At 37.6% G+C, this 21873-nt stretch overlaps 1 protein-coding gene across 1 annotated transcript in view; it reads right to left on the bottom strand.

The window, feature by feature from the left end:
- SEMA3E (semaphorin 3E) overlaps positions 1 to 21873 on the bottom strand; it is a 145625-nt gene that overhangs the window by 60559 nt on the left and 63193 nt on the right. Inside the window, exon 2 of the mRNA XM_075491521.1 lies at positions 9196 to 9356. Coding sequence (XP_075347636.1) covers positions 9196 to 9356 — 161 coding nt within the window. The remainder of the gene's footprint in view (positions 1 to 9195; positions 9357 to 21873) is intronic.

Raw genomic sequence — 21873 nt, 5'->3', positions numbered from 1 at the left:
GAAAATCATTCAATTGGCAGTCTGATCATGTCAATCCAGCTTTTCCACTACTTTTCATGTGAAAAACTCATAGAACACAATTATAGAATCAGAACAGCCCAGGTTGGAAGGGACCTTGAAAGATCATCTGGTACAACCTTTCGTGGGAAAGGGAGCCTAGATGAGATTATCTAACATCCTGTCCTAGCACATCTTTAAAACCTCCAGTGATGGAGACTCCACCACATCCCTGAGGAGGTTGTTTCAGTGATTGATTGTTCTCACTGTAAAAAATTTCTTTATAATCTCCTGGTGCAACTTGTACCCGTTGCCCCTTGTCTTCTCCATGTGGCTCCTTGTGAAGAGAGCACCTCTGTCCTCTTTGTAGCTGCCCTTTGAGTACTAGAAGTCTAGAATTCTATGATGAGTTCCCCCTTCTCTTCTCCAGGGAGAAAAGACCTAACTCCTTCAGTCTTTCCTTGTAGGGCAGGTTCTCCAGCCCTTTGAGCATCTTTGTGGTCCTTCTTTGGACCCTATCCGGTTTGTCTACATCTTTCTTGAATAGTGGGGCCCAGAACTAGACACAATACTCCAGGTGAGGCCTGACAAGCACTGAGTAGAGTGGGATGATCACATCTCTATCTCTGCTAGTAATGTCCCTGTGGATGCAGCCCAGGATCTAGTTTGCCTTCCTTGCTGCAGCAGTGCACTGATGACTCATGTTCAGCTTGTTGTCCACCAGAACCCCGGGTCCCTTTCAGCAAGGCTGCTCCTCAGCCACACAAATCCCAGCCTGTACGGGGCTCTTTGGTTATGTTATCCCAGGTGCAGGACTTTGCACTTGTCTTTATACTTGACCCATCATACCATATATATACTTTTAATTGTATGTTATAAAGTTTAATCAGGTTTCTGTTACCATTTGAACAGTTTTCAAGTAAAATATTCCAGTTTTATTTTTAAATATCTATAAAAGTTTACAACAAGATAAGAAATATTTTTGTTGAAACAACTGTTTTGCTTAGGGTAACTCAGTAAACTTAATACTAGCCAGAATTTAAAGGATGTTAATGTATTGAACATTTTATATAAATTCAGTAGAAACATCTCTGCTAAATTGTCAGTGACTTTCAACATAGAATATTAATTTTGAACTACTGATTTCCTGCTTTAAGTGACACTTAGGAAAGAAAATGGTTTACAGTGAAGTTAATGAGGGTCAGCAATTAACCTCATGGGAGTAGGATTAGCTCTTCACAGTCAATTACTAGAAGTGAAGCCAAATTACAGAAGTGAGATTTTTTTCAGTTACCTACGGTATAAAATCTATGTTTCATTCCACTTGCATGATTTGTTTGAATGAAAACAATGTTAAACAATGACTAAGGAGACTAGAATGATTACTTCATTTCTTAGAAATTTTAAAAGTGAAAAGAAAAACATGTTCACTACAGTGATATCAGGCTTGGCTGAAACCGAATAAGTATCAAAAAATGGATGTCATCATTAAGACATTTTTGTCAATAATCCAATCACAAATTATTATTCTATCTGGAAAACATTTTTAAATTAAGTACTCCTTCTGCTATGCTCTTTTTCTTCCTTTTTTTGTAATTGAATTAACTTAGTTTTCTTGAAATAATTATAACCCAAGAAAATCTAGGGATAAATTATAAGAAAAGTAAATTACAAGAAAAGCGGGGGTAAATTATAAGTCCTGGAGGCCTAGTGCTTAAAAGCAAGAGCTCAGCTATATGTTATTCATGTCAACTTCAGCAGCCTCTCAGTGTTTAGGTCTCAGTGCCCAAATCAGAATACCTATGTTCAGACACCATCTAAATCCTGCAAGGAATCTAAAATTAATCAGAACATTTCTTAGTCCTTAACACAGAATCATAGAATGAATCATAGAATCATAGAATGTTTTGGGTTGGAAGGGACCTTTAAAGGTCATCTAGTCCAACAGCCTGCCATAGGGAGGGAAATCTTTCACTAGATCAGGATGCTCAAAGCCTTGTCCATCCCGATCTTGAACACTTCCAATGATGGGACAGCCGCAACTTCTCTAGGCAACTTGTTCCAGTGTCCCACTACCCTCGTAATAAAAAATTTCTTCTTTATATCTAATCTAAATCTACTCCCTTTCAGTTTAAAAGCTTTGTCTCTTGTCCTGTCACAACAGGCCTTGATAAAAAGTCTCTGTCTTTCTTATAGGCCCCCTTTACATATTGAAAGGCCACAAAAAAGTTTCCCTAGAGCCTTCTCTTCTCCAGGCTGAACAACCACAACTCTCAGCCTTTCTTCATAGGAGAGGTGTTCCAGCCCTCTGGTCATTTTCATGGCCCTCCTCTAAAGTCGCTCTAAGAGGTCCATGTCTTTCTTGTGCTGGGGACTCCAGAGCTGGATGCAGTGCTCCAGGTCTCATGAGAGTGGAGTAGAGGGGCAGAATCACCTCCCTTGACCTGCTGGTCACATTTATGATGCAGCCCAGGATACAACTGGCTTTCTGGACTGCAAGTGTATGTTGCTGGCTCACGTCTTATTTCTCACCCACCAATGACCCCAAATCCTTCTCCATAGGGCTGCTCTCAATCCATTCATCCCCCAATCTGTACTGATATTGGGAATTGCCCCGACCCAGGTGCAGGACCTGGCACTTGGCCTTGTTGGACTTCATGAGGTTCGTATGGGCCTACTCCTGCAACCTGTCAATGTGCCTCATGATGTCATCCCTTCCCTCAAGTGTACCAGCTTCACCACTCAGCTTGGTGTCATTCACCAAACTTGCTGAGGGTGCACTCAATCCCACTGTCTATGTTGTTGATGAAGATATTAAATAGTATTGTTTCCAGTACAGATCCTTGAGGGACACGACTTGTTACTGGTTTCCACTTGGATATTGAGCCATTGACTGTAACTCTTTGGACATGGCCATCCAGCCAATTCCTTGTCCATCCATCAAATTCATATATCTCTAATTTAGAGGTAAGAATCATAGGCCTTACAGAAGTCTAGGTAGATGACATCTGTAGCTATTCCCTTGTCCACTGATGCGGTCACTCCACTGTAGAAGGCCACTAGGTTATTCAGGCATGATTTGTCCTTGGTGAAGCCATGTCGGCTGTCTCTAATCACCTCCCTGTCTTCTGTATGTTTCTACATATCTTCCAGGAGGATCTGTTCTGTGATCTAATGAGAAACAGGGGATGTGTGCACAAACCTCTTGCAGAGATGGAGAGCTTTGCTTCCTGGGCAAGTTGCTCTAATCAAAAGACTAATGTATAACAGGAGCTACCCTCTGTCCCTGTATCCACAACTGTTGCTAGGTATCTGCTTTCCAAAGTGACTTCTGCACAAATACTTCTCCAAATGAAACCCTGGTTCTGTGTTTGTTCAGCCATATGTGTATTTCCTATTGGGATACTTATAATGGCTTATCTTAGCAAAAGCTGCCTAACAGGAGGAGTAAGAAAGGCAGACATCTCTGTACGTTTTCCACAGGCTGTGCAGAGGTGTAGGAATCTACCTTAGATGCTTGTAGCAAATTACCTACCTCTAAGGCAAGACCATGTTAGTTGCCTGAAGCAGATCGGTCTGAATTATGACTTTAGTAATACATATGAGTCTCCTGAAGAAGCTTTTTTATCCAGAAATTATGTTTTAAGACTCGTAACTCTTATGAGGTTTATGAGTCTTAACATAAATGAGCATTGTTTTTAATATCTTCAAAATTATTTTAGACTGGAGACTAAAAAAAACTCTGCATATCATGAGGATTTTGCGATCATACCAAATTTCAAAATTCGATTTTACATGCATCTTAGGTCTGAGCACAGTAGTCAAAGATATGTACAGTAAAAAAAATTCTGCAAAACATAAAAAAAAAAAAAATTGTTTTTAATCTTGAAATCTTCATGAGGCCCAAATACCTAGGGCTTTCTCTTGAAATCTTCATGAGCTAAGAATCTTTCTTAGCTCAGTTAAAACAACTGAGAAGAGCTTCTTGGTCTGTTATGATCATTTGCAAAGAAATCCATAGTAAATGGCTCAAGGTAGTAATACTTTACCAAGCTGTAATACTGTACTTAATCAAGTTTGTGTAATTACTGCTGTTTTACTTAACTAGTGTAACACAGGATGTGTTTGCACTGTATGGAAATCCAGATATTAATCAACTGTAATGGTAGCCTTTAATCTGCCACATATTATTTTTCCTGATGTTTATGCTTTAAAGTTATGACAACTACCAGCTTTAACTTTCATAGAATTATAGAATCCTTTAGGTTGGAAAAGGCCTTTAAGATCATTGAGTCCAACTGTTAACCTAACACTGCCAAGTCCACCACTATACCATGTCCCTAAGCACCACATCTACACGCCTTTTAAATACCTCCAGGGATGGCGACTCAACCACTTCCCTGGGCAGCCTGTTCCAATGCTTGACAACCCTTTTGATGAAGAAATTTTTCCTAATATCCAAACTAAACCTCCCCTGGTGCAACTTGAGGCCATTTCCTCTTGTCCTATCACTTGTTACCTGGGAGAAGAGACCGACCCCCACCTCGCTGCAGCCTCCTTTCAGGTAGTTGTAGAGAGCGATAAGGTCTCCTCTGAGCCTCCTTTTGCCCAGGCCAAACAACCCCAGTTCCCACAGCCCCTCCTCATAAGACTTGTGCTCCAGACCCTTTGAACTGATTCTTTGCCAGGATTACAATCTTTTGGCAAGCTGTCAATAACTATTGTTGGGAAATTTTCCTGTGCATCTAGACTGGAATAACATCACACTAACATACATTTCACTGGGCTGCATGCTTGATATAATTATTGGCTTGGACATATTTTTTCAAAACTTTTCACCCCTGCAGGTTACTATGAAATAAATTTTTAAATTGCTTGTTTAGTGATGTTTTCTCATCTTGCACCATAATATTATCATCCTTGAAACCTGGATTATGTAATTTTAGCACTGTATTTAAAAGACGGGAAAAAGCTACTTTTAAATATATTCCTCATGGGAAAAAATGGAATTATATGGCAGTGCAGACAACAGCTGCTGAGCAAATTCAGATAGGGGGAAAACTTTAATTGGAGCTGGAATGCTAATTAGTGTCTCCAAACAGCTTCCTTATTCAGTCACTAGCCTCAAAACACAGGATGGCATGTCTAATGAAAACTAATTTCAAGAAATTATATGAGCTTTAATGCACTTCAGGCCAAAATAGACTACTGTGAGAGCTAGTCTGAACTCTAGTATATGACAGAGCAATTAAGCAATTCAACTATCCCGTCCCTGGTTTAAGTCAATAAATAGTGCTCAATTAACACATAACTTGTGTTTGGCTGAAGCACAAATTCTGTAAAAATATATATATTTATCAGCAAATAAATAGCCACCTTGCCTCTTGAGAGGTAATTCCAATGGATAATCAAACTCACTGCTAAATTATGTACTTCTTATTTCAGTTTTAATATATGTACATGGTTTTCAAAGGAGATACAAGCAAGCCCTGCTCTTGCAAACTTGTGTTCAGCCAGCTCTGGAGTGGAAATAGAGCTAGCTTCACTAGAGGCAGGATATATTATGAGGGCTCTATAGTTTATTACAACAGAGACATAAATCCTAATCTGGAGCTATCTCATACTGGATCAGAAACAGCACATTGAATTCTGCCCACACAAGCCTCTTTACAGAAGTTGGAAGGCTTCTCTTCAGAGCAAGGCCTTCATGAGCCTTTTGAAGCAGAAGCTAGGAAGAAAGCGTGTCTGTAAGGAGTTTGTGGACAAATAGGAAGTGCAGTTTTTTTCACTCCAACAAGAGATGAAAAGTAGAACCAAAGGTCATCCTTCTCTATGAGCTGTTAGATCAGTGGCAGTGAACTACTGGCATTGGTTCAAGTTTGCTGTCAACAAAGACCTGCCCTGGCACCAATTACAATGAACTGAAATACTTTAAAAAATAAATTTGGCACCAGATATCAAAGAAAGTTCTCTATCAGTGTGTTAGGTCGTTACAAGCCTTAAAGACTTTGGATCAAATCCCAAATACGCATAAAGTTTGATTCCAAATGAGGCGTCAAAGGGAATGAGATCTTAGGGAAAGCAAAAGTCACATGGAGGGTACCTCCAAAGCTTTGGCTTTACACAAGGTTTCAAGTACTTGTATGGCTTTAATTCTCTGTAAATATTGATAATCTACATTTCATAATCTCCCTCGTTCTTGCTACTGTCAGTGTTCGGACATTCTTCATACAGAAACCAAAGTGCGTGAGTAACTTTGTTTCAAAAGCTTATGTTAAGATATGTTAAATACTCTAAGCAAGAAAATTTCTGTGTATTATATGAAAGGAGGGATACAAAAGGTACAAAAAATGCAAATTAGGCAAAGGAAATAGAATTTTGCCAATGGAGTAGTGAGACTCTGTCTTTGTCCAAGATGACATGGAAAGCCTATGCCACAGTTGAGAGCTCAACCTGAATTTCTGGATTCCCCAAGCAATGCAAGAATGTCGGTAGAAGTTTTCTTCCCTGAAAGATTTTTCCCATTTTGTATGTATCTTTTCTTTACTGGATATAAAAAGTGGTCAGGAAAATATGTGCTTAACATAATGTTGGTACATATATACACAAACAGCTAATAGCTTACATGAAAAAGCTGTAATCTACCCTTCAAAGTGCTGCTTTGTATTTGAAAGCTGAAGAGAATTGAACTTTAAGGAAAAATTGAGTTTATTAAATGCAGATTTATAGGATGCATACCTCATATGCATCACAAGTTGAGTTTTTTGGAAATGTTGGATTACTTTGGCAGTCAATAGGACTCAATACAAAAGCATTTTATGTCCACTAAGCATTTTGTTGTTTTTCTTTCGGGGTCTTCTAATATGCTTGCTTGAACTGAATTACTGGATCATTTTACAGCAGAAGGGATACATGTCTGATTGGGAATGGGTTTTACTTTTGTTTTTAGAGAGCATATTCATATGTCAAATGTGGAAAAAGGGATGGCAATGAATTAAAACATATAAACTGTTTTCTAGAACACAGAAGATGAAAAAGATCTATGCAAATCTGCCTCAAAGCTACCAACTTCATGAAACATCTCTTTTGCAGCTAGTGACTCATCCTGGTTACCAGAGAGAGAATAAAACCCAGGAACTTGCCTCCACTCTTATACTTTCACTAGGTTATAACTGCTGTTTTAGATTAATTAAGCTAAAGTCTTCAATCTGAAAGAAAAGGTCAAAGGCTAACCAACACACAGTTAAAGGCAGATTAATGAAGAACTTTGGTACTAATGAATCAACCAGTCAATTCCAGGAACTTCCCCCAATGTATCTCAGTAATTAAGCTCTCATATAACAGAAATGTCTCATTCCACACTTTTGCTGATAGTGCTGTGGGACAATCAAGTTTTCCCTAGCTATCACTGAACGAGATCTGCACTGAGTGAACACTGGGAAAAGAGAAAAGGATCATGACATCTGTATTCAAGGGAGCTAAGTCCCAGAGAGGTCATGTTTCTAAACATGGTAGGTCAAACTCCATTTATTCCAGTTTCTCATCTTTTGCACATCATAAAAGCAGGCAAGCAGGCAAGAAGAGCTTCCATTAATTTGTCATACTCTGCACACAGGTCTTAAGACAGAGAGTATGGTTTCAGAGTAAATGGCTGATCTTCCATCTAAAAACAAGAAGGAGAGCAATGAACTTCAAGAGTGTGTCCAGATGGGACAATAGTGGTTGGACAGAAGCATAAAGTGTTCTATCCTGTCATCTTTCCTTATACAGATTTACTGCCAAAGGGGGAAGAAGAAAGGGGAAAAAAAGCTTATTTTATAGAGACAACTGCTTCCTAAATGTTTTAATATCCCTGAGCTCTAATATCTTGTCACAGGATATTAATAACTTTTATCAAATGAAAAAGGAGTTAACTCATATCTCACTGTGGAGGGGCAAAGCTCAGTATGTAACATTGCTCTCTGAGGAGTTAAAAAAGTCTATTTTATTTTTTTTTATGTAGATAAATTCTCAAATGGCCTCCCTGAGTATATCCATTTCCTCATAGCTAGAATTGCCTTTCCCAAACAGTTTACAAAAAGGATAAAGCATATTATATCTGTTCACAGTAGAGGAACATGCTAATTACACTTGGAGATAAGCAAGGTTGCTTGTGGTAAAGTTGACCAGAGTGTTGGCATGAGAATAGTGATATTCACTTACAACAAGGGGGCAGAAAGAAAAGAATTTGAAATATCAGTGATCAATGCAGTATGGAAATCAACAAAATCGTATTTCTCTAAAGGGGCTTTATTTACTCACTTTCATTCATTTACTAATTTAAGAATGAATGAAAAAGTATCAAAATACTTTGGGGAAATTTCAAAAAGTAGATAAGGAAAACACCGCAATATTTCAAGACATCGTTTATCCACAGTCAAGACGGTTGAGGCAGGAGCAATGCTCCTCCAGCTTCCATTGCCACTGCATGCTTCCAATCCTAGGTGCCAAGGGCAGAAGTGAGTAAGGAAGCCAAGACTCATATCAGCTCAAACTCTGTCCTCTCCACTTCAATTGCCAGTTTGCCAGTCAGCTGTGGTTTCTACGATATACCAATCTCTCTGGCAGGATTATGACTTAAACTACCTTTCTCCCATGGACCACTGAATAGACTTCAAATGCCACTTTCAGAAGCTACTTAATAGCACCTCTGGCTCAAAGCCAATGTAAAATCCAGTTTCTAAAGAAGGCTAAAAATTAGCTGCATGGTTTATGTTGCTATTGAATACCTTTTATAGTTTATGTGCTAATTTTTTGTTTTGTTTTGTTTACATTTTCTCTTTTGCTGTGGAAAAGTCCCCTACAAATACCAGGGAGAAATTATACCTTGATAATATAGCAGAGATACATATAGCAGAGATACAGAAATCAGGCATGCACAAAGTGTGAGATGCTCTAAACATCTGTAAACATGCTGAAAAACAGTGAGAAATATCTATATGACCCGCAGATGTCTTCACCTAGAGTGACCCTTACGGGTTATTACTGGGGAAAAAATGGTAATTAGTGTCTTTTTCTTAAATGTAAACATGACCTTAAAGTTCATGCACAAAACATCTACAAAAACTCCATTATCTCATTTCCAGTCATGCAAACTCTGATATTCTGTGCTACACATTATGACACGAAGTGACTAATATATATAGCTTTTTACTCCACCTCTCGGTAGTTGTCGCTGACTCGATCCAAACTGAGGGAATACAAGAGGTCTCTTCCTCCCACGAACAGTCGCTCTTGATACTCATCCAGCAGCATTATATGAAGACCAAGATATCCAAATGGGCTATGAAAGACTGATGTCCTGTTTAAATCCCAGAGCTCTGAAATACAATCAGAGTGTGTGTGATAAATACCAAACAGCTTAGCTTTCATAGCTTCATTTTCATATCCTCCTAGGGAATTAAACAAGAAGTTGTGGGACATTAAAATGCTAATCATATAATCTTTGAATAAGAAAGAGACACAAAACACCTGGGAACAATTTTCAAAACAAGCCACCTCTCCGGGAGGTTTGTGTATGAATCTTTACATCATAATCTTTGTGCTCAATATACCATGAGATGGGGAAGGGGGAATGTTCTTAACATTTTCTGAAAAAGAAAAAACACTGCTTAGGACATGAACTGCAAATGGGAAAAAAATAATGAACTGATGGAAACTGAAAAAAAATTACTGGAAATTGTCTCCTTGTCTTTCCCTTAGGCATGTCAAACTGCAGGTCTTTTACTGTATGCAAAACATTGTTCTGGTTTTGTTTTTTTGGGGGGATGGGGTTGCTTGTTTTAAGCCCAGCACTGTCTCCACTCAGTTTGCTGAAAGTATTGCCACTAAATTCAGTGAGAACAGTATGAAATCTGTAAAATACATATTCATAATTTTCCAAGTGATTACTGATTTTGTCAAGAAATACACTGGCCAGTTAAGTGCAGCTGGGGCTTAGCTGCACGTGATCCAGGCTAAAGTCACTTCCACAGAGAAAGGGAAATTCATCTCAAGTAATGCTGCAGAAACTTGGAATCAGGACTCAGGAAGGAAGAAAGAGGCAAGCACAGGGGTCTCTCTGCACTCTCAAGCAGATGGTGCAGAGCACGGCCTGGCTCACAACAGGTCAGAGAGGCTGAAAACCATTTTGCTGTCAGGAAGCCTCGAAAGAAGTCATTACAAAGAGTACGTTAGGACTGCTTCCAAAACAGCGGAGCTGGGACTAAGGGAAAGGAACTATGTTCCTATATCTATATCGTGGTGAATTGTTTTATTTTGAAGAAACAAAAATCACTCTTGGTAAAAACAACTAAATTCCCTTTAGCTTATCCTCACAGCTATCCCTCAGCATAACTTTTCCAATTGTTTGGATGTGGCCCAGCAGCTGATGTTGGAAGAAGTGGAATTGTCCCAGAGTTAGTGAAGACTACAAATGGACTCTAATCCAGTTTGGGGTGGAGGCTCCAGCTCGTGTGCCACACCAGCAGTTATGTTCATTCGTCCATGCTGCACCTTGTCAGCCACATGGAGGCCACAGATGGTCTTCTGCAAGAGGACTGGTCCTACATGTCAGAAGAAGTCCTCGCACAGCTCTATCACTACGGTATGCAGTTGGGATGCCATATATGCGATCTATATATGCTGTGATTTTCAGAAATTGATGTACATCTTTAACCTGAGAATGCAGCCTCATAAGGTTTCTAAATATTAAACCACCAAAATTCATAATCGTTATTAAAAGTTTATCTTGTGTGCCCTGAGAAAAGGGCGTTCCAAACCAATAAGATTTGAATTCTATATTTGAATTTGAATTTACCTTACCCAGAAAAAGATCTAACATGACCAATTTTCCTCATGAGATACCTTACTTATATCCTAAAGTATAGAAAAGAGAACAAATATTTTGAGCCAAGGCAAAAAAATTAGTATTCGATGAGGGTATTAATTAAATCTAACAATTTGCTACAATTTATTTTTCTTTTAAATTTTTATTGATATTGCATGCATGATGATAAGGGAATTTTAAAATAGGATAAATATGTTTTGTTCCATTTGTTGACTAGCTTTCCTTCAGGTCAACAGAAGCTGAAAGCTACTGGTTTCTCAAAGCTGTTTCCCTAGATGATAAAATTTCTATCAAAGGACTTGTACTAGAAATTCAGTCTCAGCCTCACAACTGATTTATTTCCTGAGCTATCTTCAGAAAGAATCTATTGATTAAATAGCTACGGAGATTAATGTTAAAATCTAGACTTTCCATAATATTTTTTAACAGTAGAGGTAAAAACATTTTGTGCCTGGGTGTGACTGGCCTGATTTAACAAATGGAAAAACTAAGTCACAGAAAGGAGCATCATGATGAGCAGAACAAGAGACAAAGCTTTTTTGTCTAAGCTTTGCGTACTGACCAGTGGACACATGTACATTTTTTGACAGTGATACACTCAGCACAAAACTGCATAGCAGTGTTGAAATGGTGCTTTCAAAGCAAGCTTCTCTCAGCAAGCAAATCCAGCGGATTGCTGTTTCAGAAGAACATTGCTTGTTTGTGATCAGATTAGACACAGAATGCAAACAGAACTAGAAATATTATTTTGGTCCTAAATAAAGCCACTTTTTATTTGCAAGAATATAAACGATCCAATATATTTTATTTTTGAGTCAGTCTTGGAGTTAAAAGAATTGCATTTTAAATTCTAGTTATATACAAGCCACAAAAGGATACTGTGGTAGCTTCTCCTGATTTATTTCCATGTTGTCCTGAAGGCAAATTTTTCATAAATGAGACAATATTTCTTTACATAGATAAGCGATATCACTCGTGTTCTCAAGGAGAACACAAGGCACGATGAACAGTCCTCTACCTGATCACATAAACTGGTAACTACTCATGTAAGACTTGGTCCTGCTAAGTACAGCTGCAACTCTCATTGTCTTAAAAGAAAGTTGAGAATATTAAACACCTTTCAAGATCAAACTTGTAAAAAGAGATATTTCTAGGACTACCTCCAGCAAAGCTATACAGGCATGTTTTTGCCGTGGGTGTAGAGACAAGCACAGAAGTGAACCTGACATCTGGAAGGGCTGGAAAATGCCAAGCAGTGGGACCTGGGGAGCGATTTTGTTACTAAAACACAACTGTACTAGTATTATGTAGTTCTTTTGAAAGGTACTAGGATTTCTGGGCATTGTAGGACATCTGAGATATTGGGATAGTGTAGGCAAATAGGATACAGCACCTTCTGAATGCCAGGAGAATGGGTGGGATATCAAGGAGTCTAAAATGGCACTCGATGCCTGTCATTTCTAGGCAACTGAATCTTGCCATGACCTGGCTTGATGTAAATGACCTAGGTTTTGAAGCAGTAGAACATCATTCATGTATTGCTGTGCCCTTCAGCAAAGCTGGTTGGCTTCGATGTAGCACTGCAGGAATGCAGCTGTGCTGCTTCCAGACTTGAGCTGCTGCAGCCACAGGTTGCACAGCCTGCACACTCATTTAGTGAATGGTTAGTTCACGGATCATTGCACTTTGCAGTGTTGAGATACCCTGAGTCATTTAAAACAAGGCACAATTGCGAGTGAAACACTTAAATTCAAAGCTCAAAGCAACTTTCCCCAAAATCTACCCTCAGTTACTTTGAAGAAGCTTATGCTTGCAAGGGTCACCTTGTGACTACAGACTCCTCAAGGTGTCAAGAGTTGTGCTCCTGGTCATGCCCACACTCTTAATTTGAAAAATTCAGTTTCTAGATCATGCCTAAACTTGAGCATAACCCAAAAAGAGGTTGTTCTTCTACCTAATACTAGGACTTAATAGCTACATTTATGCTGACCACATCTAGCATACTTACAAGATCAGGTGCAACTGCAATTTTCTTCAAGAACCTGGCCAGAGAAAATATAGTGCTCCCTAATGTTTTTAAAATATTCTAGTGGCTGAATCAGCCACCTGAGAAATAGCAGACATGAGTTCAATTTCCTTTTCTAAATGGATTGAAACCCAGATCTTTCTCTTTCCATAAAGAGGTCTAATCACAAGCTATTAGCTACTAAATGGGTAGGGAAGGATGGATGCTTTCTCCATTTCCTGTTGAAGCTGTGCAACAAAATATTCAAGCTTCAGGAAGACTGAACAAGCAGTAGCATGACTCTAATTTAGTAGTTAAATTGCTTTTCTGGGAAAGAAGTTCTGGTTCTAGTGCTCGAAATAGTCTATGCATTTTATATGAAACAGTTAGTGGATAAAGTATATAAACTGTTCTAGCACATGGACCAGAAACCCTTGGCTCCTCTTTCACATGGGAATGGCTAAAGGTTTCAGCTGAGTAAAATCCTTCCTTTTATGGAGTTTCTACAGATTTTTGTGACAAAAAGCACTTCCTCTATAAAGATCTTGTGTAAAGAAATAAAAAGCAAGAGAAAAAGAGGATGAATTGTTCAGGGTCAAAATATTGTTAGTGCTCAACACACAGGACAAAAGGGAAAAGACCATTCCTACTCCTATCTTTGGGTAAAAACAGAGCTTCAAGTTGCCTTGGTGTACTGATCCCCAAATTTGAGAAAATGTTATTCAGCTTTTGTACTAAGTGATCTTGCTTACCACACTTTCTTTTATAGCAAATCTACTTTGGTGAATATATTCATATTATATCCTCTTCAACAATATGGATTCTGTTAGCCATTTGTCAAGCAATGTTAATTATATTCATAACAGCTGATTTATTGAACATTTTAATGATCAGTATGTAATTCTTTCTAATTTCTAAGATTGTGTTAAAACAGCCATTTCTTCTATTACAGAAAAAAATGAAGTCACCCTTTTATTACGTTATTTTGGTATTTTTAAAATATAAATGCTTGATAAGTAAAATTTGCTTCAGACATTAAATGCAAAAACCTCACTGCTGCTCCACAGCAGCCAGACTATAGTGAATTCTCCTATTCTCCTATATAACATGTTATCAGAAATTAAGCATGTAGTGAGTAAGATATAACTTTGAACCTTGAATATAGACAAATTTCGCTATAGATTTTTTCCTTAGGGAGTGAAAAAGCTGCTGTTGCTCTGCTCTGTTTTTCATAGCATTACATCATCACAACTGCACAAGCCTATTGCTTTTGCCCTTTTTTGCCCTCATAAAAATCTTTGGTTCCCTTTTTAAATTCTACAGAAATATAGTCTCACCTCCCACACTACTTCATTCTGCAGAACATTCTTCCAGCAAAGATGTTTTCCAGATGCAGGGCACTGACAAATGAGTCTGGCACTTTGAACATGTTGAGTATGTAAGGTGGACGTCTCAGTGCTGCTTTACAGGAAGAGGTAACCACTGGGGTTGCCTTCTGTCCCCATCAATAATGTAAAAGATCACAAATATAAAGTCTAGGTAATGTGAACACCTGAACGACATTTTGTGTTTCCAGTTATCAGCATAGTCCTGGAATATAAATATTAAAGTGGAACAAGTTTTATAAGAATTTGATGAGCCTTATGTAATTTTAGTTAATTTGGCTTTTTGTTATATAGCTGACAAGTGATAACCAAAATCTGCTTACATGTGACAAGAAAGGGACAGAAACAGAAAGGAGGAAAAACAAAAAGGAGACATAGGGGAGAGCCTGAAATATCTGTGACACAGTTTATGAACTACAGGTTAATAATAAGATCAGGCAATGCAAGTATCCTTCAGTTTTAAACCACCAGTACTTCAAGGCAGATTACTATTCAAGGGTACTCTAAAGAGTCATCCATCACAAGGACAAAAATATAATCTTACAAGTGGTTGGATCTTTCTGACAAGGTTAAGACCTCTAACTGGCAATATTCCGGATAAAATTGGTAACAGGAGGCAGAAGTTTTCTTCCCTGGGAAAAAAAATAGAGATGAAAACTCACCCAAAAAAACTATGCTGCTAAACAATATGAACTATGCCGCTGAACCAGATAATGCATTAGCAATTTTTACTTTCCTGTGTTCACAGTCATCAGTCATCTATATTGTTGCAAAAATAATTATAGAGTCATCACAGTGATTGCCAGGTGGTGGAAGGATACACTAACTCAGGTGAAGCAGCAAGCAACTGAACCAGTTGAGCAATAGAAAAGGGGGCAGTGTAAATTGGCCAGAGCTGGCTGAAGTCAATGCTACTGCATGAGGTTTGCCAGCAAAATCTGAGCCAAGAACTTTAAAGGCAGAATTAATTGCACATAGCAAACTAACTAAAAAATCTTGGTAGTAGTAATGCTGAAAGTTGCCACTATACTTTTAAAGCACAGTTCTTAGCTATTTCAGTATCTTATTTGGGGAACATGAATCAGTAGGAGATAAACTTAAAAGGCTGTGAGGGAGACTGAAGTATGAACTTTCACCGCTTGAGGTTTTATCTGTGCGGCTGCCAGGCAGATGCCTCAGAAACTTGGCAGGGTAGGAGACAGAAAGCAAAGTCTAGTAATGACAAGCAAAACCCCATTAGTCCATAACTACTCTCACATGATTCAACCTCTGCTCTTAACAGCAGGTGAGTTTGGCTATCTAGCTATATTTGGAGAATGTAATTGGCTTCATGAAGCGAGCTGGTGCAGCAAAGTCCATGAATAATTTTGTTTGGTTGGTTCTCTTCCTCTGAATGTGTGGATCTAGTGAGGAAGTTTAAATTACAGTGAAAACTTCAAACAAAGAACTTTCCCTGTGAGTTTGTTCAAATTACAGAGGCAAAAGTTTCTGAAATTAAAAGGTATCATCTGGAGAGACAAGAACATTTTCAATCCGTATGCAATACAAAACTCTCTTCTCTCTTTTTTCTAAGAATATTGGACAAACCTATAACTGGAACATATAATAAATCATAGGGTATATTTTTGTTTTTTCTAATTCTATTCAGCTTATGGCACAAAAATTTCAGTGGAACTTGAAAATCTTCAACACAGCTAATCATGTTAGCTCACGTCCTAATCCTTGATATTTCCATTTCAAATTATTATATGTCACATATATACTGTGACATATATACCCCCTGTTACATCTAGCAAATATTTAGTTTTTCTTCCCTGCTGGCAAAATAACATACTCGGTTAGTCCTACTATAATTGCTCTGGTTTTAGTTACTAAACAACAGAAATATAACCATTACCAATCTACCAGGGCTTATAATATTGATATGCTACATAATACTAAAAAACCAAAGTGTATGCTTACACATTATTTCATAATGTTGCTATTTCTTGCTGGAAACTTCTACAGTGTACACTAAATTAAAAATCATCACACATAATCTTCATACAAGCTGGGCTTACTGCAATTTTAACATGCATTTCTAGAAGCACATGCCAGTCCAATAAAAATTATCTGGTATTCAATTTAATGCTGCTAATTCTTAAAAAGAAATTCAATGCAGTGTAATAAAATCTTGGTATTTTTCATATTTAATCAAACCTACCTAGTAATGATGGCCAATTTACAGACTGTATTAGAAGAAAACTTCTTTGTAAATCAGCTGAAAACAATTACAGTACCTGCTTAACAGTAGTATATATTGAAGTGCTATTTATTTTCTGACAGTAATATATGTGACCCTACCAATTTCTGGATCTTATTGTTGATTTTCATTATAGCAGTAGTAAGCTACTATGGTTTCTGATATAAGACCTAATCCAGAGCTCATCTGCCATTTTTCCCAGTCAAGTTCATTAACTTTGAGCTAGGTAATCACACCAATATAGATGAAATAGATGTGAAACAGTATATGAATAATAGTTTTCCTCCTGTATTTTATCTGAACCTGAAAACAACAGACAGGGGACCAACTCAGAGTGAGAGGAAACCTTCATAATTCCAACGTTAAAATTTTATTTAAAGGAGAATTCCTTCCATGCATTCACAACATGCTTTTAATGACAATATTTAATATCTAATAATATTAATTCAGTCAACATTTATTTTCAAATATTTTAAATTAAGCTTATTATATTGGTTCCTTATCTATTTCCATTTAGCTGGATACTGCTTGCCAGGCGATGGATCATTTATTTTTTTGATTCGTTTCAGTATTAGATAGCAAATTTTGGCATACATTCAAACACATTTTCTATGGTCAAGTTGACATACTCCTTATAGCAGGGACTCTATTATCAAAGAAATTTGTTTAGCTTTCCACTGTGATTTTTCTCGGAAAAGGTACACACATCCCCAAAGTGTTCTCTGACAATGCAGTTCAAAAATGTGTTTGTGATAGGAAATATTAAACCATATTCATTGCTTATGCAAAATGACATAATACCATTGCTGTTACAAGTCCCCAGGTCTCAGTCCAAGGTGGGGTAGATGTTCATTCACGTGAGCAATATTAAACCAGTATAATGTGGCTGCCTAAAATTCTCTAGTGACTTCAAACCCTGATGATCCTGATGTGTTTAGTAAAGCATTTTGAGCAGGTGATAATAAGTGATAATATTGTGGATAATAAAAATATTTATTAATGTTAGAAACTTTTTCATAAATGTAGAATGCATGATAGAAAGCTTCAGAAAAGTGTTTGTCTATAAAAACATTCCAGCAGAAATATATATTGGAAATTTTTAATATGCAATTATTCCAGTCTAAGGATGACACAAGCATCCATGAAATAGTCTTTGAGCACATTATCCACTTCATCTGATATATATCTAAGGAAGTAAGCATAGAAAGAAATGTTCTCTTTAAATTATACCTACAGAAGATATTTTACATTATGTTTAATATCTTAATACTGTCAGCAAGTGAAAGAATCAATTTATAAAACTCTTGAGTTTTAGAAGATACATATGGTTCAAATAATCACAGCCCTCTTCTGATGAAACACAGACAGTCCAGCTTCTTGAGGACTTGATTTATTAAGGTGTACCACTTACTACATGCTTATTACCACACCAATCTGGGAAGGGTAGAATTCTTCCTACGGAGAGATCTAGTGTTTTGACAGAAAGAGAATCTGGTGCTTTCATTTAAAATGAAGATGCCAAAAGTCAGGGTTTTATGCTATTCAAAATGACTGTTAAATTGAATTTCCTTTGAAAAAGATGGAAAAAAAATGAGCTATCCCATGTGACTTTCAGGGGCATATGCTCTTGGGCAGGATGGCATGTGATTGACAGTATACGTAAGGCTATCTGGAATCAACAACATGATAAAAAACAGAAAGAAAGAGAAAGGAGGCATTGTAACAAAAGCAAAAGGCAGAGGGAAAATTGAGATGGAAGTAACTAAAAAGATGAAAGGAAACTTTCAAGGTATTTTTTTCTACCAAATCAATTACTCACAGCAGATGCAGAGTTTGAGATAATATTCCATAGGTGAGTTTAGAAAGATTTTCTAAACCTCATACACTGAAATAAACTCGTTTTACTGAGCACAGCAACTCTAAACCACAGTGAATGGATTTGTGTAGAAACGAGTACACTGTTACCCCAAAGTCTGTTCTCTTTAATTGAAAGAATAGCTTCTCTGGAAGATTTAGTTCACAGAAAAGAGACAAGTATTCAGCTGCTAAACATGAGTTTCTTCAGAAGACCTACCTAATTTGAGTTATCTAGCACTAACATATCCATGATTTGATCCTGTTTTTCCTGATATGTCCCAAATACTTTTAAATATTAATGAAAATTGAATACATCAAAGGTCTGTTCGTTGGCTTTATTTTAATTATGTTACCTTTTTTATTATGAAACAGATTTTTATGAAAGAATTCAAGCTCTTATATTGTAGGTGGGATATGTCATATTCAGCTTTTGTTTTGTTCAAAGTCAGGTGTTCAGTTTAAGATATTTATCCAGCTGTCTTTTTTTATCAGAACAGGAGAAAGAGGCATTCCCAAATGGCATTTTAGAATTCCTTTATGAAAGAATCTAAACACATATAATCCAAAAGTAGTCATTTCTACACTCCAAATTTTAAGGAAGTCTACTTAGTTTTAGATACATAGTTAAATGTAGATGAATTCCACCCCAAAATGCATTCTATACATAAGCTAAGGTTGTACTTTGTCAATGTTTGCAATTTTAAGCACTCAATAAAGGACAATACATAGAAATAACTGTCTTTAAGAATCTTTGTTGTCTCTACTGTTTCTCCTCCAGTATGCCTAATTATCTGTAAAATGCTGCTTAAGTTAAATGCCTTGAAAGAAAGAGACAGAGAAAATCTTTATTTGAATAACTTGGGACATACTTGAAACCTTTCAGAATCAATAAGGCTTTGCAAATACTAGCAGTCAAAACCAGAGACATGCTTCTACCATTTGACTTTGAGCCAGTAGAATTCAACAGAGTTGATCTGAAGTAGTGTAACCGGAGAATAAAAGTCAATATTAGGCAGCTATTAATGGTCACATAACTGTTATGAATTGTATTACGAACCATTGCATATTATCCTTAAACCTTCACAGATACGTGCACCCATCCTCCCCTTCCTTTTTTTTTTCCGCACTACTCATTTGTTTCTGGCAGATTTTGCAGGGCAGGGGGGAAATCCTAGTGCTTGTTTAGAAGTTTATTGTACATTTGACGTAAACATTATCTTTTCTCATGGTAAATTTGAGCATCCAGCAGAGTCAGACAATAGACTCCATGGAATTTCAGATGTAATTTGTGCTCCTGAACCCTTCAATGCTTTTAGAAAAATACCCACTGGTAATAAAAGCCCTGTCAGACTGTAGAGAAATCTACATGTAGAGGGAAGAAGCAATCTCCCCAAATTACAAGTAACATCTCTATAACCTCATTTGACCTGATGGTAACCATAAAAAGAAAGAAAAGCCCTTCCTCCTACAAAATGAAACATCTTCTCAGTATGACTCTGTCCTGATTCATTTTGCATAGTATGTATAAACACTGTATGGGGTGTTCCTCTGTTAGTCCTTTCTTCACTGTACCGTTAGAGCTTCACCTTCATCTTGATGCTTGGTTTAGCACGGGCACTTAACTTCAGATGTTTTGGGGGTCAACTTGTCTTTTCTTCTTATGGCTGACTTTACAGTAGATAGAACATGAGATAATTTCATTAATAGCCTTTATTTCTCACAAGGGCTACTGATATTTAGAATTCTAGAGATACTATAGAAATGAGGGGTTGATACAGTAGATTCATTTTTGTATACTAGAATGTTGTGCAGAAGCCCATAGTGACCTAAGGATTAGATCATAGGATCATAAAATCATGGAACCGTAGAATGGTTTGGGTTGGAAAGGACCTTTAAAGATCACCTAGTCCAACCTGCCCTGCCATGGGCGGGGACATCTTTCACTAGACAAGGTTGTTCAAGGCCCTGACCAACCTGACCTTGAACACTCCCAGTGATGGGGCATCCACAGCTTCTCTGGGCAACATATTCCAGTGTCTCACCACCCTCATCATAAAAAATTTCTTCCTTATATCTAGTGTGAATATACTCTCTTTCAGTTTAAAAAGATTACTCCTTGTCATATCACTACAGACTGGTAAAAAGTCTTTCTCCATCTGTTTTATAAGCCCACTTTATATATTGAAAGGCCGCAACAAGGTCTCCCCAGAGACTTCTCCAGGCTGAACAACCCCAACTCTCTCAGTCTTTCTTTATGAGAGAGATGTGTTCCAGCCCTCTGGTCATTTTCATGGCCCTCCTCTAAAGTCGCTCTAAGAGGTCCACGTCTTTCTTGTGCTGGGGACTCCAGAGCTGGATGCAGTGCTCCAGATGGGGTCTCATGAGAGTGGAGTAGAGGGGCAGAATCGCCTCCCTTGACTTGCTGGCCACACTTGTGATGCAGCCCAGGATACAACTGGCTTTCTGGGCTGCAAGTGTACATTGCTGGCTCACATCTAATTTCTCACCCACCAATATCCCCAAATCCTTCTCCATAGGGCTGCTCTCAATCCATTCATCCCCCAATCTGTACTGATATTGGGAATTGCCCCGACCCAGGTGCAGGACCTTGCACTTGGCTTTGTTGGACTTCATGAGGTTCGTATGGGCCCACTCCTCCAACCTATCAATGTGCCTCATGATGTCATCCCTTCCCTCAAGTGTACCAGCTTCACCACTCAGCTTGGTGTCATTCACCAAACTTGCTGAGGGTGCACTCAATCCCACTGTCTATGTTGTTGATGAAGATATTAAATAGTATTGTTTCCAGTACAGACCCTTGAGGGATACCACTCACTACTAGGTTATATACTGCTCAGCACTGCAAAAATATGCAGCCCTGGACAATCCTTTTCTCTAGGAATTTGCAATCTAACTGGAAGACACAACCAAATAAGAAAGAATGTCCATTATGAAGTTGGAGAAAATGAGAAAATAATAATTTCGGTTTTCACCAAATTCTCCAGGGTTTGGATTTAGCCCTACATGGTTTGCAAAGATCATTTGGGAAGTCTGTATGTAACCGTTGGACACTTCCTATTTTGAATGTAAGTACAATGGCTTACGTTCACAAGGCTGCTATCCTGTGATGAGAATTTGTCCTCAGAAAAAAGGGAACAGAGCACACACGAGGTATTAGAAGTGGGAGGGAACATTTTTCTGCCATGGAAAGAATTTTTAAATGCTTTCAAAAATGTTTCCATCCCAAACTGGAATAAAATCTTCAAATACAGACATTTTCAAACATTGAAAAAGGTTGCTATGTTCACATTGATGTGATGGAACTATTTTGATACTTTTGCATATTTTATTTTGATTAAAGCAGTGTCACCTTTTTATTATAAGTCAACTCACATTTCAAAATATAATGTTCTTTGAATGAAATAGAAATCTTAATTTAAAACGTGTAGATATCCTTTTTTTCTGCCAAAATACTAATCGATGAAAACATTCAATTTCCATGATTTCATAATGTTTCTTA

Source organism: Mycteria americana, chromosome 1 (genome assembly GCF_035582795.1).
Source record: "Mycteria americana isolate JAX WOST 10 ecotype Jacksonville Zoo and Gardens chromosome 1, USCA_MyAme_1.0, whole genome shotgun sequence".
NCBI lineage: Eukaryota > Metazoa > Chordata > Aves > Ciconiiformes > Ciconiidae > Mycteria > Mycteria americana.
The sequence above is the reverse complement of the archived record's forward strand: the minus strand, read 5'-3'. Positions and strand labels throughout refer to the sequence as shown.